This window comes from Hetaerina americana, unplaced genomic scaffold, assembly GCF_022747635.1.
Source record: "Hetaerina americana unplaced genomic scaffold, ioHetAmer1.1.p SCAF_1, whole genome shotgun sequence".
NCBI classification, from domain to species: domain Eukaryota; kingdom Metazoa; phylum Arthropoda; class Insecta; order Odonata; family Calopterygidae; genus Hetaerina; species Hetaerina americana.
Window position 1 is genome coordinate 14682439 of NW_027286069.1, and position 18682 is coordinate 14701120.

Genomic DNA, 18682 nt, shown 5'->3' on the forward strand with positions numbered 1-18682 from the left:
TCGGGCTTAGTACTGGGTGAACTCTGCCATCACCTACCAAACCGACCTTCGGGTTGATTACTGAGGTTATAAATATTTATTTAAACATATGTATTATGTATTCATTTAAATATATGTGTATATATATGTATATATATATATATATATATATATATATATATATATATATATATATATATATATATATATATGACATTAGATACAATTACTAACATCCAAGCCCTAGGTAGAAGAGAATCCACCTTGGAGATAATCAAACCGTCGACCTATGGGTTGGCAGGCGAGAAAATTACCCCGCCGCCACCAGGGCCAGCGAACCAGTTTACAATGCATGCATAGGAGTATATACAACGCCAAATGCGGCGCGTAAAATTCACAGGGTATCAGTATATGGGACCTTTCCTCGCTACACCCATGATTTCCTAGGAAATCAGGTACCTGAAAAATCAGACAGCATGGCTGAAGCTATAGGTACCCAGTGGCGTCATCCGGAATTGAACTCGGGCCCTCCTGACAGTAGGCAAGCGCTCGACCACTACTACCCCTACAAATTGAATTACATTGCAGGAAGGATAATATTTTTTCACCCGATTATTATTATTACTATTACAGAGTCATATTCAATCCCAAAATGCTGAGGCAATAATACACCACTCTTCCTTGCCGTCAGTATGCAGGGGTATTGTTTAAATGTAATTACACATTCAATTCCACATTCTCGTTTGTGAGCGTGCTCCAAAGACGCCGTGAAGTATGCTGTTTCCTCCACGTAAAAATATAATTCTAATTTACTGTGAAGTTGACCAGCTATTTTGAAATAAACGAGGACTTAATAAGATATTACGGTCCGAATTAGTCCGTTTAGTCGTCTTCCAGCCCTGTGGGAATCTGAGGGTTCTCCTGCTTCAAAAGTTTCCTTGCGATATCCCAGCGCTGAGAGTTTTTATGAAGCATTCCGTTTCCGAAATCAAGGTAAATTATGAAAATACGTTAAGTAAGGGAACAATAGAGCCTTCGAGTGCTGGGAGATGACTTTCAATACGATTCTAACCCTTTTAATTAAATTGAAGTTTTTTACATAAACAATACGCCCCTAAATAATGGATTTTATGTCTTATCTTGTACATTAGTTTTCTGATCCGAAGTTGGGTAACTAAAGCTTTTCATTGCTCCGCATTCCATAGCATCGATAACCCGACTTTCTTCCCTATTCCACTAATTTCTGCAAAGTTAATTTTCACGTATTTCCCGATACAATTTTATGGATAATCGAAAAAAAATTAGAAAGTCTAACTCTCAAAATAACAGGATATTTTTTTTATTTATCGCATACTAATTGTCGTACAATACGTAAAAGTATTTGACAATTACGCAAGATGCGGAAAAGTTAAAGTTTGATTGTTAAGACCGCAAACAGAGTGCTCTTAAATTTATGTATGCATGGAACAATCGGAGGCTGACTTTCGAGTTTCAACTGCAAATGGACAGAGAAAGATAAAAGGTATCTAACAGATCTTCAGATATTTATCCTCAGAAATCGCATTTCCCTGAGGGCTACGTAGAGAATCTCGATGTAAGATAGAAAAAAATTCACTGAAAATTCATTTGGACTTAAAACCCATCAAAAAAATAGTAAGTAGAGTCGGATTAAAAAAATAACATCTTATCAAATCATCTTCATTATGCCTGGTTGGAACTGAGGGGGAAAGAGATACATTGATTCTGCATCAGAGATGGAAATGACATCGTTTAGTCCATAACCATGGATGGAAATTGAAGCATTTCTCTCTAATTAATACCTCATATTTACGGTTTACTGTACTGATGTACTGAATTTCAATTTTAATTTGTAGGTGGCAAATTCTACTCAAAATCAGGGCGGTAAATATTTCAACAGAATCTTTTTCTGCTTTTAAGTTTTGGTAAAATCAATCAAAGGAACAATTTAAGCATCAGTTTGAAGGAACAGATAACAGACACGTCAAACCCTTCACACAGCGAAGTCGGACTTTAATGCAGACCCCGGACAAGTGAGATGGAGAGTTGAATTAAAAGAATGATTGGCATCTCATAACAAAAAAATGAAACTATTTAATGTTAATTGAGGCGAAATGGATTTTTTAGAAATGTAATAGAAAGGAAAATTGAGAGGAGGATCCCGCAAGGAAGACCAAAAGACAAATAATTAGGACAAATCAAAAAGAAGCAAACGGTGAAGCTATCAGTAGGTGAGGGAAATGGCACTGAATAGAGAAGACGGGAATGTATAAATAATGTATGTATCAGTAAACCCGTCTTATAATTTAAATTCTGATGCTGATATTGTTGGTGGATTGAAAATGATATTACGCACCACCAAAAGAGAGAATATCTGTTGCTATGAATTTGAAATTTTTGAATTTTTTGAAGCATGAAAACATTTTCAACATAATTTTAACTATTTCTATTTTTGCATGTTAAAAAAAATAATTTATAACGGAAAACGTTTACATACTGGTGTATTAAGAATGAATTTGAACCTTTCGAGACTTGTATGAAAATTTCAAGAGCTTATAGAATGGAAAACATATTGCAATCGGCAAATTTACTCATAGAATGAATTTCCACGTAAATAAGTGTGAATATGCTTGTTTTCTGGGTCGGATAGAGCATATTGAAGTAGAGATAATTCCAATTTGATCATAATTAGGGAGGGTGCAACAGAACAGTTGTCGTGTTTTCGCGGATTGATTCAGGTTGAGGGCTTCAATTGTAGACTCGTAGACATGATGCGTGGTATTTATTGAACATAAATTCCCTTCCCCAAATCTTACGCTTTAAGCCTTACTGTTTCCTGAGTAAGTTATACAAATCTCTCTGAGTCCGATTGAATCTTTAATGTCTTTCATCCTAACTTGCCTTCCATTGTCATTGTAGCCTGTAGGATATATAATGTATATGGATTCAGCAGGCTCTTAACTATCCGAAATGTACATACATACCGATTGCACAATCCTCGCAGTTAACAGTATTTACATCTTCGCGATATCCGAGGGAATCACATGTTTCCATGATGACTGGTTTCTCCTTATCTCACAATCTAGAATCGATTGCTGAAGAGGCCTCTATAATTTTCAGCTGTGAAATTTATAGACGTATCCACAGCGAGTTATGAATGCCATATAAAATTTATCTCAGGACCTCCGGGAGGTAAATATCACCTATTACAATTTATCACAGAATTACTCAAAAAAAATGTTTCCCGATGTTACACAGGAAGTCTTTCTAGTCTATTGATCTTAGGAACGTATAAAAGGATTACTTATTGGCCGCGCTCCTCCCTTGAGATGCAAGGTGATGCAATAATGACGAACTTCATTCTTCTCTCCGTCATCATTCTGGTTCTTACACGAGTTTCAATTTTTTAAAACATTCCTTGAAAACTCGTTTCCTGAAATTTCACCTGCTTCTCTGAGCACCATCAGATAAAGACACTGGATTTAGCCTAAGCTCCTATCATTTTCTTTTTCTTCCTTATCAAAGAAAAACATTTTTTGGAGATGAATGCACGGCTGAAGTTTAGTTGTAGTCCAAATTATATGAGCGATTAGACGTGCAAAGCATAGCATTAGAGAAACAGGATCACGAATGTAATTATATGATGAATCATTTTCCCGCGAACAATAATCAATAGATACACCTTAATAATTTGCCATTTATATTCCAATCTAAAGAAACACATTTTCACTCTCCAGTCCTAAAACAACCAACCTGCTGTACATGTTGGACGCTTGGCAGATATACTTACAAATGTACACGCTTCACCTCAATTTGTACTACTTAGGACTCAAGAGGCACTAAACCATAAATGTATGTGATATGTACAGGACCTCACCTTATGCCGACCAATTGCCTCAACCTCTTAATAATAGGGTTAGTATTATTACTTTAAGATATCACTCGGCAAAATCCCGCACGTCGTTAAACACGTAGGTAGAGAAAAAATGTATTACATTGGCACTCAATGGCCGGGAATAAACTAAGCTGTGATAGTAATGCGTCGCCATGGGAAATCTGAGAGCAATGAAGAACCACAAGAAGAGCACAACCGAAGTCAACGCCAAGCGAGGTGGTAAAGTCCTTGTTTAAAGAATAAGAAGCTGACGTTCAAGCTGTGTCGCTCTAAGTTTTTACTTGGCTTCAAAGATTTCCTTCTCCTTTTCCTCCTCGAAAGAAACCTACACGTAAAAATTTCGGCGCACGAGCGGGGATGACCGTTTTATTTTCCGTGATCGTAGCTTTTATGAATGAATGAAAACATTCAGTTCGTGTCCCGCATTCAATTGACGTGTTAATCTCAATAACAAGGGAAACGCGCATCTCGATTAACCCAATTTTCGTATCCATGTCGCATGTGCCTCTCAGGTTGTTTGCGGTGTGCAGTAGAAGTTGTCCATGTAATAACTTGATGAAAAAAGAATAATATTCCAAACGATTAAATGCTATTTAGTAACCTGCAGCGCGTCTTTTGGCAACCACGCTCCAAAAACCACAACGAGTAAATTACCTCAATCTCTTCGTGCATACTATATAATTGCCTGTTCCCTCACATGCATGATCCAGTGGAAGGTTTCGATCATCTCCAATCCGGTTTGTTTTTCTTTAATAAACGCCAAATTCACTTCTCATGTATGAATAATTTCGTACATTCCTTACCGAACATTTCAATTAGTAAAAACGTGGTCAGTTTTATATTTTTTTCTTGTTTCGCACTTAACAATGCAGGCACATATTAATATAAAAAAATCTTTTAAGAGAGAGGAATTTTCTATACACCGCAATACGACATCTTGTATCCGCCAGTAGACATCTTTTTTAATCAACTCATCCGGTATTTTCATCCCAATGAAAATTAATCCTTCTATTATTCATTGCCACAAGAAATTAATAAATGACGATTCTTTTTTTCCTTAAATGATATTCTTACAAATCACCTTTAAACTAACAAAGTTAAAATGTTTCAAAGGAATACTGATATCATTTTCAAAAATCTTATATTTCCTGTATGTCTTTCATTAATTTATTCTCACTAGATTCAACACTATAGCCACAGCATCCGAAATTGTCACTTTTGTCCTAATACATTGGGCTCTCTCTATTGACTATCGCCTTTATAAGCAATGGTCTACAGGAAGTATTTCTATGGTTTCCAGATGCTTCATTTAAATATTTACTTAAATCAGAAGAAAATGTCATCTGGTTCAAATACAAGGTATATCTGAAAGTTTAGGTGCGTAATCGTTCGTGGGTATTTTGAGATTCAAACGATAGTGAATATTATCGCTCAGACATAAATAATTTGATCAATATATTATTCGCAGCCTCATACTTGATTATTTACATTTAATTAATTAATTTAATTTTAGACAGCATGGAAGGCCATACTGTCGGAATATAAATATCCCAATTATTATTTAATATTTTTTAACCGGGTCTAGTTATTATAATTCTTTAAGGTTCCCTGCTTCTCATTTAACTAAGAATAGAAAGAGAGTACATGTGCATAATTTAAAGCATATGTTACAATTATCATACTTATTACATTCATTTTGATCATATATATATATATATATATATATATATTGCAATCTGAATCACGCTGAATATTGTGTTTCTATTGTGTACATGTACAAGTATTCGTATTATTACGATTAGTGTTATAATTATGCATTTTTTTTCTCTCCTGAAACCTAATATATACATACATATATATATATATATATATATATATATATATATATATATATATATATATATATATATATATATATCCCTCCCCGGACTACAACCTTGACGTGGTGGAAGGGCTTGTGCGTTCCGATGACCCCTAGAGCTGTGCTGGCGGGAGTATTAAAATTGCTCCTGGTAGGGTCACCCATGCCAGATAGGTCGAAGGTTAGGAGCCAGACGAAGGGTAGTCCACGCAGCGTCTGCTCCTCAGTGAGGCGGCTGCAATGGCGTCTGACCCCAGTGGGGCGGCCAGTAAGTGATGGTGTCACGTTAAAAACACTATTGAGGAAGGCAACGGGATACCACCTCAATTATCATTCCCAAGATTTACATGATGGACAAAACAGAGATTTTGAGTCCTGGCAACCACGGGGCTCGGCCCAATCGGCCGTGTGTCGTGCCCGGCAGCGGGGGAGGCAAGGCCTCCGCCGTCGTCATCCCACGAAACCCTTGCAAGGGAAAACCAGCAGCAGCAGGACAGAAGACGCAGGAGAAGAAGACGAAATTAGTTAGAATAGGAACGTGGAATGTTAGGACAATGATGAGGACAGGGAAATTGGAAAATGTTAAGCGAGAGATGGAAAGGGGAAATATAGATATTTTAGGTCTATGCGAGGTGAGATCGAAAGATAGCGGGGATTACTGGAGTGATAAGTATAGAATAATATACAGCGGCGGGGACGAGAGCCAAAGAGGGGTTGCCATAGTATTAAATGAAGAGGTAGGAAAAAGCGTAGTCAACATAGAGCAGGTAACGGATAGAATACTACTAGTGGAAATAAAAGCAGAACCGACGAACTTAGTTATTATTCAGGGATACATGCCACCGAGCAACGATAAGGAAGAAGAGATCGATAGGATATACGATCAGTTAGAGGACATGATCGCGTGTGTTCCTGCAGGGAAACATTTGATAGTGATGGGGGATTGGAATGCGACGGTAGGCGAAGGAAGAGATGGTGATGAGGTGGGGGACTACGGTTTAGGTACGAGAAATGACCGCGGGGAGAAAGCAGTTGAGTTCTGCAGGAGACAGGGGTTAGTTATCACCAACACTTGGTTTAGACACCACAAAAGACGCAGGTATACATGGAAAATGCCAGGTGACTCAGGAAGATATCAGCTAGATTATATCCTGGTTAGACACAGGTTTAGGAACAGTGTGATAAATTCGCACAGCTTCCCGGGAGCGGATGCGGTCTCAGACCACAATTTAGTTGCTATGAAATGTAGCGTACGTTTCAAAAAGATAAGGCAGGGGCGGCGAGTTAGAAAATGGAATATAGAAGCATTAAATGGGTTGAAAAGGAAGGAATACAAACAGGCGGTAGAGAAAATCATGGAGGATGGTAAAGGGCTTAGTACTATCGAAGAAAAATGGGAAATGATCAAGAAAGGGTTGTCTAAAGCCGCATAAGACATTATGGAACCGTTAACGCTAAAAGGACTAGGAAACCATGGATCACGGATGAGATGATTACAAAGATGGATGAGCGGCGAAAATCGAAGAATATAAATACAGAATTAAGCAAAATGAAGTACAAAGAATTGAACAATAAATTGAGGCGGGCAACAAATAAAGCAAAAGAAGCATGGTGGAAGACGCAGTGCGAGGATATGGAAAGTCTGCAGAGGAAGGGTGAAATCGGTGCGCTGTACAGCAAAGTTAAATCGTTATCGGGAAGTAAGAAAGGAAGGTCTATGCTAACAGTTACAGATAAGGCGGGTAAGGTAATAGTTGACGCAGGAAAGATCCAAGAGAGATGGAAGGAGTATATAGAAGAACTGTATAGTAAAGAACTTAGACCAACAAACATAGACATTGAAAAAGAATATGACGTAGAGGAACACGGCTTAGGTCCAGGCATACTAGACAATGAGATAGAAAGGGCATTAAGGGAGATGAAACTAAATAAGGCCGTGGGGGTAGATATCATTCCCGTGGAACTTTTAAAATGCTCAGGAAAATGTGGGAGGAAGAGGCTATATGGGCTGAACCGTAGTATTTATGAGGAGGGAATCTGGCCGGAAGACTTTGTGAGATCAGTTTTAGTTCCTATTCCGAAAAAGGTAAAGGCCACGTCATGTGAGGACTAAAGGACGATAAGTTTGATATCCCACGCAGCTAAAGTTGTTCTCAGGATCATAAACAAAAGGATAGAGAGTAGGGCAAATGATTACTTAGGGGATGATCAGTTTGGGTTTAGGAAGGGGAGAGGTACGCGTGATGCCATTGCAGTAATGAGATTATTAATCGAGAGGAATATAGAACACAACCAGGAGGTATTTGCCTGTTTCTTAGATTTCGAAAAAGCTTTTGATACAGTTAACTGGGAAAAACTAATGATTATTCTGCAGAAAATAGGAATAGATTGGAGGGAAAGGAGGCTAATCCGCAACCTGTACATGTCTCAGACTGCTCAGGTGCGGGTGGGAAACGGGGAGTCAGGATGGGCAGTGTTAGGAAGGGGTGTACGGCAGGGTTGCCCATTATCACCGTTGCTGTTTAATCTGTATGCAGAGGAAATGATCAAAGAGGCATGGGAATAACTCGAGGTAGGAATGAAAGTGGGCGGGGAATTCGTAAAATCAGTTAGGTTTGCTGATGACCAAGCTTTAGTTTGTCAGTCAGCCAAGGGGCTGCAAGCATTGCTGAGTGGATTGGACATTCAGAGCGACAGGTATGGGATGAGAATCAATATGAATAAAACAAAGGTTATGCGATTTTCTAGAAAGAAAAAGGCCAAGCTTAACATTAAAATAGGTGGGCAAAAAATAGAGCAGGTAGAACAGTTTACGTATCTCGGTAGTGTTTTGGACCAACACGGTCAAAGTAGTAGAGACGTAAGGAGAAGAATTGCGCTAGGCAAAGAGGCTTTCACAAGGAGGAGGGAGTTGATGACAGGGACTTTGAGTAAGGATGTTAAGAAAAGACTCGTAAAAACTTTGATATGGAGCGTAGCTATGTACGGCGCGGAAACGTGGTCATTGAAGCAGGAGGATAGACGTAGACTGGAAGCTTTTGAAATTTGGATGTGGAGAAGAATGAAGAAGGTGAAATGGACAGAGAAGAAAACAAATGAGGAAGTACTTGGTATGGTGGGCGAAGAGAGGGGTTTGTTAGGAGCAATCCTATGGAGGCAGGAAAAGTGGATGAAAGGGGTGTTGACCGGCAGTGGGATGTTGAAGACTGTGATAGAGGGTAGAATGTTGGGCAAAAGAGGAAAGGGAAGGAACAGGATAGGGATGTTGGACAGGATGAAGGGAAGAAGAAAGTACTCAGAGATGAAGAGGGACCTGATATAGAGTAGGATGATGGATTTTGTGTTTTGTTAGGAGTAATAAAATATTTGTTTGGTAGTTGTGTCCATCCAAAAACCTACCTTAACCGGTAGATTACCTTAAAAAAAAAATATATATATATATATATATATTTATTTATTTATTTAAATGCATATTCAGCCATTAACAGCTGATGTACTAACACCTTGAATTACATACCGCCTTGGCAACTCGAAGTAAATTATGCAGCTTTAGATGGAAGAAACTTTATTTGTGAAAATATTATTGACCAATTCGAAAACAGTCGGGAGTAAGGGGGCACCTGATATACAACTCCGATTAGCGTCGATATGAAATTACCTACACATTGACCTGATACCCTTTTTAGTGAATTAAAAAATGACCTATAAAGTGGTCTTGCCTTATTTTATGCCTTGCACTAATAATCAGAGAACATTCATAATGGCAGCAAGGATATCTGAAAATTATGTAGGGAATATTTATACTAATCAGTAGGCACTACGAACTGCACCAATAAAATGACAATCTTTTCTACATTAGGTATATCCATTTTTTGAATCCTCACATGAAAAATATCGCAAACATTTTCCGGCTTTACTTTCCGAGTAACCTTATCGAACAAAAAGTCACCGCGAGACACCACGCTCAAACAAGAATATCCTCTTCTCAGACCCGTGCCAACTTTCAGCGGAAAATGAAGTGGATCGTACGCGAAGGCTAGTTCTATCATACCAATTCACACGCAAGGAAACGAGTTCAATCAGGCGAGTCAACATTTTATCAAGATGACGAATTTTCGTTTTTAAATACGAGATCAGGGAGAATTGTCCATCTGTCGTGGGTAACTTGGAGCCAACAGATTGTTAATTCCCTTTCACAAAATACAAAGAAGCTTTGACAAGTAAAATTCCACAAAACGTTTTTCATTAATAAATAATTACAAAAAAACAAGTTCCGAAGTGAAACTCACTTCAAAACATGAATCACAATTTAAACGAAGTTGCCCCATGGTCAAATAATCTTCGGTGACAATATATGATAGATCCAGTCAACTAAAACGCACAGCAATGACACAATCCGCATTCCTTTCATCGTGTACTCGTATGCATTAAAACCATTTTAAGTTTGTCTCAAGCGATGCAGAACTCCGGGGTGTGTGTAAATTGGAAGACAATTCTCAATTGAATGCATTTAAAGTTTGCGTTCGTCACGAACTGTTGGAATAATACGTGAAAGGTAACAATAGATAAACAATTTGTTGATTTTGATTGGGTCCTAAAATAAGTGAACAATGGGATTTGAATGGAGCCAACGGAATGGATTGATTGCCATTCCAACGGCTGCGTATCGCTCGGCGTGTTGTTCAAACGTAGTTCTGACTGATTTATTCCATTCAATAGTATTATATAGCTAAGCAATCTTCAAACTGTGTTCTAAACGAGGTTTGTTTGAAAATGAACCGCCCAAGTGGATTCAAGTTAAAAGTATCGCGGCCATGACGTCAGTTTACATTCAAGTTTCTGGAGCGAAAACTGGTGAAACATTTGACCGTGTGAAAGTGAATTGGGCGGGCGGGCGCGTGCCGTCGCCGGGCTTGAGAAAAGGATGGTTTTCAGATGCGAGCTTATATCGTAAGATCAAGTCGTAAAAAACGTGATGTCGATAACAAAAAATGCTAGAACAGGTTATGTAAATGTGGCAGACAATGAGTTGGTGGTTCGACTATAACAAACGTCTTCCTTTCCTTCTCAAATTAATTTTGACTATGAGCTATTATGGGATCCAAGACCTCTGAAGATGGGGTCATCGGGAGAATATTTAATAATTCCGATGCGGAAATGTGGAAAAGTATTACCTACCCTTTAAGGCCTGTATTCTTTGAGTAAAAGCAGAGAGTGAATCCGATAAAAAATAATGTATTTGCATCACAATATCCGGTGCGCACTAAACCTCGAAGGCCCTTTTATTATGCCTTAAAAATGGCGAGAGGAGATATTAATTTACCGTCTACTTTTAAAATATTCATTCGCCACGCACAAGAGGGTTCATGTACGGTATCAATTACCTGCCCAGGAAAGTTTTTAGCTCACAGTATATGCAGCTGTTACAGATAAGTCAATTACGCTGATGAAAAATCGGCTTTCCCAAGTACGTTTTCCATTGATAGTAATTAAAAAGAGCATATTGTAAACAATCCCTTACTGAATATACGATAGCGACTGTTTATTACAAGTGATACATATCTTATTAAATATATTATTTCCCATTTGGATTTTAATAAATGTTTACATCCATATTATCAAAGAATCACAGCGTCTTCTTGTGATATTATCAAAGTTTATGGGTATTTTATTCTCAACTCGAATGAAATGTCTTCAAAACTGGAAATACTTCAGCGCTTCGGTATATTCGTTTCAAAGTTCTTGTTCATTGGAAATAGCTATACATGAAATTGATCCCTTCAATGGAGACAAGAGGAGAATAATAATAATAATAATAAGAGTGAAAAATATTTGGCATCACGTTATTTCTTCGCGCGTGTAAGGGAAAAATATTAAATGAACTTGCGCATAAAATAAGCTAATATAATAAAAATTTTTGAAATGAGATCTGCACATTATTCATTTATAACGGAAGCTACTGAAGCAAACGATAAGGTAAACAGCGTCGCAAATGAAAGTTGGGGCAACTAGTTTTTTTTTATTCATTAAAGAATCCATTGAATTAATTGAAACATGAATTAAAAACATAATTAGAATGTTTATTAGATATGATTGCCAATTGAAAATTTTACATGATACCATAAATATGAGCCAAATTACGGTCCTTAAAATTGAAAGGTTTCGATATAATTCGCCTGTAGTTCGTCTATATTCGTCAAATTTTCTTAGCAATAATTCCATGAATAGGTTCAACTACAGGTCATACTAAGTTGCGTATGTATGAGAAGATTTAAAAAATTGTATTAAAAATATATTTATTTTAATTGATAGTCTACATGTCCCATAGTAGCTTGAAAAATCCACAGGGATAAGGTAAAGTCAATGGCGGAGCCGTTATTTTTTTATATTTGAGGAAATTGTTAGGTTGCGACGGCTGCGCAGTTGGTCATTGATGAAAAAAGTAAAATTTGCGTTTGTTTCTTTCAAAATTCGGCGAGCTTGTTTATTTTTCATTGCAAAAAAACATCTACTAGTTGAATCAGCGTTACTAGCGTTATTTATCAACGTGAGATCAACATGTCCCTTAAACGTGGTTCTAAGCTATGGATTTAGCATCACGCGACGAAGACACAATAGGCACATGCCCAAGGTGAAAAGGCGATCTTACCAATACCATTCTATCTGCAGGTCCAAGTTAGTTGTCGAAAATTGTCAATGAAGACATTTTACGAAGAAATAAAGACTTTGAGAATAAATTGTTTTAAAAAATTCTACTTTGACAAGACATCTAGGTGAACTAATTTCTGTCGCATGACCATAGGAGTCAGGGCAAATTTTGAGTACAGAAAGGTTTATTTCCTTTTAAACTATTGTAGTTACATGTACTATGGACCCGCTTTCATCGCTAGGTGCTAGGCGCGTTCTCAGCGAAAGTGAAACTATAAAACATTATAAGTTAGAGAGTGGAATTTTGGATAGAGTTCTGAGTAATAACGTATCCATAGGCATACAAATACTTCAAAATATTTGCATAACTTTGATGAAAAAAGTGATGCAAATTTAGATTCCAATGAAATCGACTCCAAAAAAATCACTCAGCGGAAAGCGTATACACACTCTCATAATTCTAAAGACAAATTAAATGACATTACAAATACATCATCATTTAAATAAGGGATCGCGGCATTTTCATGATTTTGTGATTCTCTTTTCAATTGGGTAATTTAAGTGATTTCATAAATTTGAGAAGCTTAGTTCAATAGCTACGTAAAAATGCTATTGCGTCACTTTGTTGCCTGAACCAAAACGGACAGTTATTCTCGCCTGGAATGCAGTAACAGCCTTACAAGGGTATCAGTGCGAGCCAGTTGGCCCACTCTCTTCGGCTTTCCATAACCTTTTCGAAAGGAGGCATAGGAAGACGTCAGGAGAAAGCGGATATGTAACTGTAATCCGAGGAATGGACGCAGAATCAAATGATGGTGGGAGACAAGAAAACCAATCTAACGTGCATCGCTGGCCTACGATGATAGAATGAGCAAACAAGTGTTATTTCAAACAGAGTTCTTAGTCGTTAAGCCTTCGTCATTCGGTTCGCCGTTTGCTAGTTTAATCCACCCGCTTATTATTCCCTTGAGCTAATGGGTTACGGCTTCCCTGTCGAAGATTTTGAGCTAGAGTAATATAATATTGCTGCATCACTTATGGGATAACCATTTTAATCCAAATTGTTGGCGGTGCCCTCGTGACATTCAAGCTCACCTTGCTTCCCTTTTGACTGCTTTTCGCAATTCATCCAATCCATTTTGCTCTCCATCCGGGGAAATTTGGCGGGCAGCTTGCTCTTCCGATCCATGACGTCAAGTAGTGTCCCTGAGGCCATCATGAGCACGAGTATAGCGGCCAAAATCCTGCGAAAAAACATTCAAAATGAGAATGAAAATCGATTTCTCAAAATCCAACCACTCCGGAAACAAATCAAAATTGCCACAACAGCGATTAAACGTTTGTGAAATATGCTTTCATCGGCAATATATAGATTTATTTCAACAACCCTCCGTGGAATGAAACATTTTAGAGCATACAATCGTTTAGACATTTAAACGATGAAGCAAAAATAAATACTACACACATCAATTAAATTCAAAAACACATGTGCACTCTTTACCTAATTTAAAAACAAACTCAAATGAACACATTAAGAAAGTCGACTATGAATTCTATAAAAGTTCTATTTAATTTTAGTGTAGAAATTCATAAACCGTTTATCATCATTATAAAGACAAACAATAAAAGCAGTCAAAAACAATAGGAGAATATAGTTTTCACAAATATGGCCCGCAGTGGATTGCTCGGTTTTTGGCAGATATAAATTGCCTCTAGGAAATGAACACGCCGGAGAGATTTGGAGGCACAGCCAGTGGTTTGATGAAGATAACTGTGGAGTCCGGGCGAAATACACATATCAAACGTCAAAACCCGTTTCAGTGAATAAATACTATTATGTAGTTATGTTACAAAAAAGAGGGGGACATTTTTATTCGGGTAAAATCAAAATATTACTCACCTGAGTGGTAGTATGAGACACAGCAATCACTAATGCGTCTCTTTTTTTAAAAAAAATAAGATGTCAGTATTCACAAAACGTCTGCATAACTTCGAGTTATGAGCACAATAAACATATTAGTTAGATCTTAGTTTTTATGTCGGAAAAAATACCATATTGAAGGTCAAAGGTCACAAATTCAGATACATGTGTCATCAGCTGTTACCACTGTCTCGGTCGCTATCAACGCGTTAATGAATACTGGAGAATTCACTCAAAAGAATCCAAACGTATTAAAATTGAAGGCTAAAGGCTGCAAAACAGTCACTAAATAACAGGAAAATTCCACGTTGTAAATTGGAAACAAAATTCGGACGAATTTCATCGAGCCTCTAGAGTCGTCAAATTCTTACTTTAAATACCACCTTGTTAGGCCTTTCTTGAACTAGGATTTTAAAATAAATGCGTTTAATAAGCGCATGAATTGTATTTATGTAGGAGTAAGATAAATACTTTTCTTTTTGAGAAAAAAGGTCGCTGCAGCGATTTTCTCTATTGACCAAGGGCATCTGGTTTTAGAAAAATGCCAAGATTGCCCATTCTTGCCCATCCAAGATTGCCCATCCAAGATTGCTCCATTTTAGAATAATTGACCATTGGACTATTAGAGATGTTCTGATTACAACAATGAATCCATTAAACAACTCGTTCCTCAGTTAAACGGTTGAAGATACGCTACAATTAAAACAAAATACATGCTCGTTAGGTTTAGAACTTTGATTGCTACCATTAGAGCCTGAGAGATAATTCGTGTCAGACAAGTGAAGGGTATAATGGCCATTGCCTTGCTGGTCTAACTCTCCCCAGTGTCTTCTTAAAACCAATTCAATCCACCAATTGAGCGTGAAGAGATGATGTATCTATCCCTGCTCACGCGAGAGGTATAGGGAATTCCCTTCAGAGATACGTATTTCGAGGCGTTAACGCGGAAGGAGCTCGTTCGTCGGAATGCAATCTGACAGCCCGATGACAAGATATATCAAAATGCGAAGATGTTAAGGGGTCAAGCATATTATTTGAAGGAGGTAAGGAATGGAACGCAGGGCGGAGAGCCATCACTCACAGCAGGGTGAGGAAGGTGTTGTCCTTCAGTGGGTCGTAGTCCCCTGGAACCTTCCTCACGGATGTAATGGTAAGGCTAGATCCCGCTCCTTTCGGCACGTCAGTCGCCACGTCCGTCCCGTTTGCCCCGGACAGGTAGCGCGTGATCAGCTTGGCGTCCATCTGGTTGGTGGCGCACGACTTGGGAATGCAAAATCCGAGAGTGATGACCCTTTCCTGGAAGGAGAGAACATATAAAAGTAAGAAAGAGACATTTTTCTTTATTTTTGCTGCAAAAACAATTCACCGGGTCCACAACTTCGGACTCGACTTTGAGACATTTAGCACTATAGCGAGGAGAATGAAATCTTTTTACAATTAATTTTGTGAATTCCACCATTGAGCTTCCACTATTATGGGAAGGATCCAAAGGACGGAGAATAATTTTGATTTTAATAAAATTACAAATTAATATTATGCTTGTATGCTTAAGATCACTTTCATGACAGCAGGTCGCATAATACACCTGTTATGTTCTCCGAGTGAAATTATATACAGCTAGATACGTTTCTGTCTCTAGATTAGTGATATTATTTTCAAAAGTTACATGATTTTTAAAATTTTGTATGATAAAGGTTATAAATTACAATTATTTTTTATCATATTTAAAGATGGCTACACACTTTAAGGTTTTCTAATAGTACAATACACAGTAACACACAATATAGAAACACAAAAAGAGAAGAACACTCACACGCTATTTCTTGATATTTCGACGGAAACACTCTGTCTTCTATATCTCCAGATGAAGACGGAGTGTTTCCGTCGAAATATCAAGAAATAAAGTGTGAGTGTTCTTCTTTTTTTGTGTTTCTATGTTGTGTGTTACTGTGTATTGTACCATATATATATGGTACATGGTTATATATATATATATATATATATAACACTTTTTGAAAGTCTCACGGACGTGAATAATAATGTATAACACTTAGCACTAGTGGACACTGACAAAAACACAGAAACACACAAAAAAGAGACTCACTATTTTTCGAATTTTCGGTGGTCGTGACCACCGAAAATTCAAAAATAGTGAGTCTTACTTTTGTGAGATGTGGGATATAAAACACCGCTCTGAATCTAGACGACGCGCATAGCCGTGAAAATAGAACTAGGAATGAGTTTCTATAATGATTCTAGTTATCCATTTTATCATTTTTCGTATGTTAATAAACTTCCCCTGAATACTACCACAGAGTATATCAAGCGCTTTTATCAAGATGGCCATTTGAGGTAGCGCGTGACTACCGAGAAATCTTGAATTAATCATTAGGAATAATTGAGTTCATATGTTAGCGCGGCGCCATGACGCTCAACCTATGAAGGTGATGTAGATCATCTCGGGAGATTGAAAAACTTTCCCATAAGTAACATTTTTACTGCCCTAAAACATAGTTTCTTTCCTCACCCTCCTTGCCATGTCAAATACTTTATAATGAACCACACTTAACATCCGTTGCCGTAAGTTAATCTGCTCTAGGCAATTTAAGGCTTGACCAATCGCCTCATTTGCATAAAATTTACTCTAACAGCTTCACCACCTTCGTAAATATGCACGTATGAAAACTATAGTTTGATAATTATGAAAAACGAAGAAATGCCGCACACAGTAGGCTCAGTCAGTCACTCTTTTGAAGAGAGTACTCGTATATCCCTGGATTCTCCCTTGCATTGATTTTATTCTTAAGGAAAACATTCCGTCCATATAAATACAGTGATTATACCTCTGGATTTAAATTTTTGGATGCATCTATTTGCTACTATACTTTCATTACAAAACGGTTTGTTTCTCGACCAAATCTCACACATGAATGCACTGTAGATTACATTCGTTAGCTGTAAAGAGCTGACGGCACATTGAGTTTTGCTGTAATATAACCGCAGTTGCCAACACGAGGGATGGTATGATAGGTGATGGTAGATCTCGCCTAATACTAAGCGAGCTTTGGCGTGTGAAACTCAAACAGCTTAGGAGAAGCTGAGGGCGCCCAGAGATGTCCCGAGGATTCGAACCCGGATCTTCCGGTTGGTGGTTGAACGCTCTACCCACAACGACTATTGCATCCCTTATAATGTAGTAATTATAAATTTCATATTATTACATAATAATTATAAATTAATGTTTTTAATTTGAACAACTTTTAGGAAATTTAACTTGAGCTTAATCTTTAATATTTTGTACCATACGTGTTAAATTTTTTACGGCGCAAAATTTGACAATTTTATCAAAAGCTATTGATTAGTCGCAATATCAAAAATTGTACGATATTGTCATATAAATACAAGTTCTGAGTATTAAATACTTTTCTTGATGAGATAATCTGAAATGCACATTTTTTTCTTTGAAAGCTGATTGATTAGAAGCACTGTTGCGCGCAATGAGCATTTAGACCGGTGCGTCGAGATACGAAATTATACTTAGGCACTAATTGTTAAAAACTTAGTGCAAACGTAACTTAAACCGAAGTAGTGAGCTAATGGTGCTTCCTTGAGTGCCGGAAGGACGAAATCCACGAGGGAGCAGGCGAAACACCAAATAAGTTACCCCATTAATCGTTTCCCCTCTACTGATTTTATAGGGATGTCATTTCATTCCGCTACATGTTCTTAGTTAAGTGGCAGCATTGAAAAAACATAAGATAATAGCTGAAATTTATAAGAGGATCGGAAAATTAGAGGGAAGTCGTATCTCCTCTTTCCTCCAAGTACGAAAACTATGAGTACGTATCTGTTATAGCAGAACCGAGTCCAGTCGTTAATCATCGCCTGAAGGAAACCAGTTTTCTGGTTGAAATCGCAGAGGTCAAGGGTGGGTTACGAAATGGGATAACACAGTAGTTGTATGAAAGCGAAAGACCTGAGCATTTGGATTTCGAAAGAAGGACTAATGGGGTAAAATAGCGAACGAAAAGTGATCGGTCTAATGTATTCAGTTCGTAGTCGATATTTTTTTTACGCTCAAAAACGCGTGGATATTAAATATTACGAAGTGGGTCGGGAGAGCTCAGGCGAGTTGTTGAGTCTCGGCACTTTATTTGATTTGATGCAGGCGTCCGAAGAGAAAATTTCCACCGGCCGGTTAGCTTAGTCATACGGGTACGTACATATGCAAGCCCTGTGGAGAGGACTTCGGTGTGCGGGAAATAGGGTTTATATGAGGAATAAGACACGAAATGAAATTACCTATCCGAGCGGAGGAAGTCCTTTCTTATAACTGAGCGGTTCAGTGATTCATCGATAA

At 37.8% G+C, this 18682-nt stretch overlaps 1 protein-coding gene across 1 annotated transcript in view; it reads right to left on the bottom strand.

The window, feature by feature from the left end:
* Positions 1-18682, bottom strand: part of LOC139696782 (O-acyltransferase like protein-like) — a 77123-nt gene that overhangs the window by 48140 nt on the left and 10301 nt on the right. The window contains exons 3-4 of the mRNA XM_071595625.1: positions 15404-15618; positions 13497-13645 (exon numbers count right to left, since the gene is read on the bottom strand). Of these exons, the coding sequence (XP_071451726.1) occupies positions 13497-13645; positions 15404-15618 (364 nt within the window). The remainder of the gene's footprint in view (positions 1-13496; positions 13646-15403; positions 15619-18682) is intronic.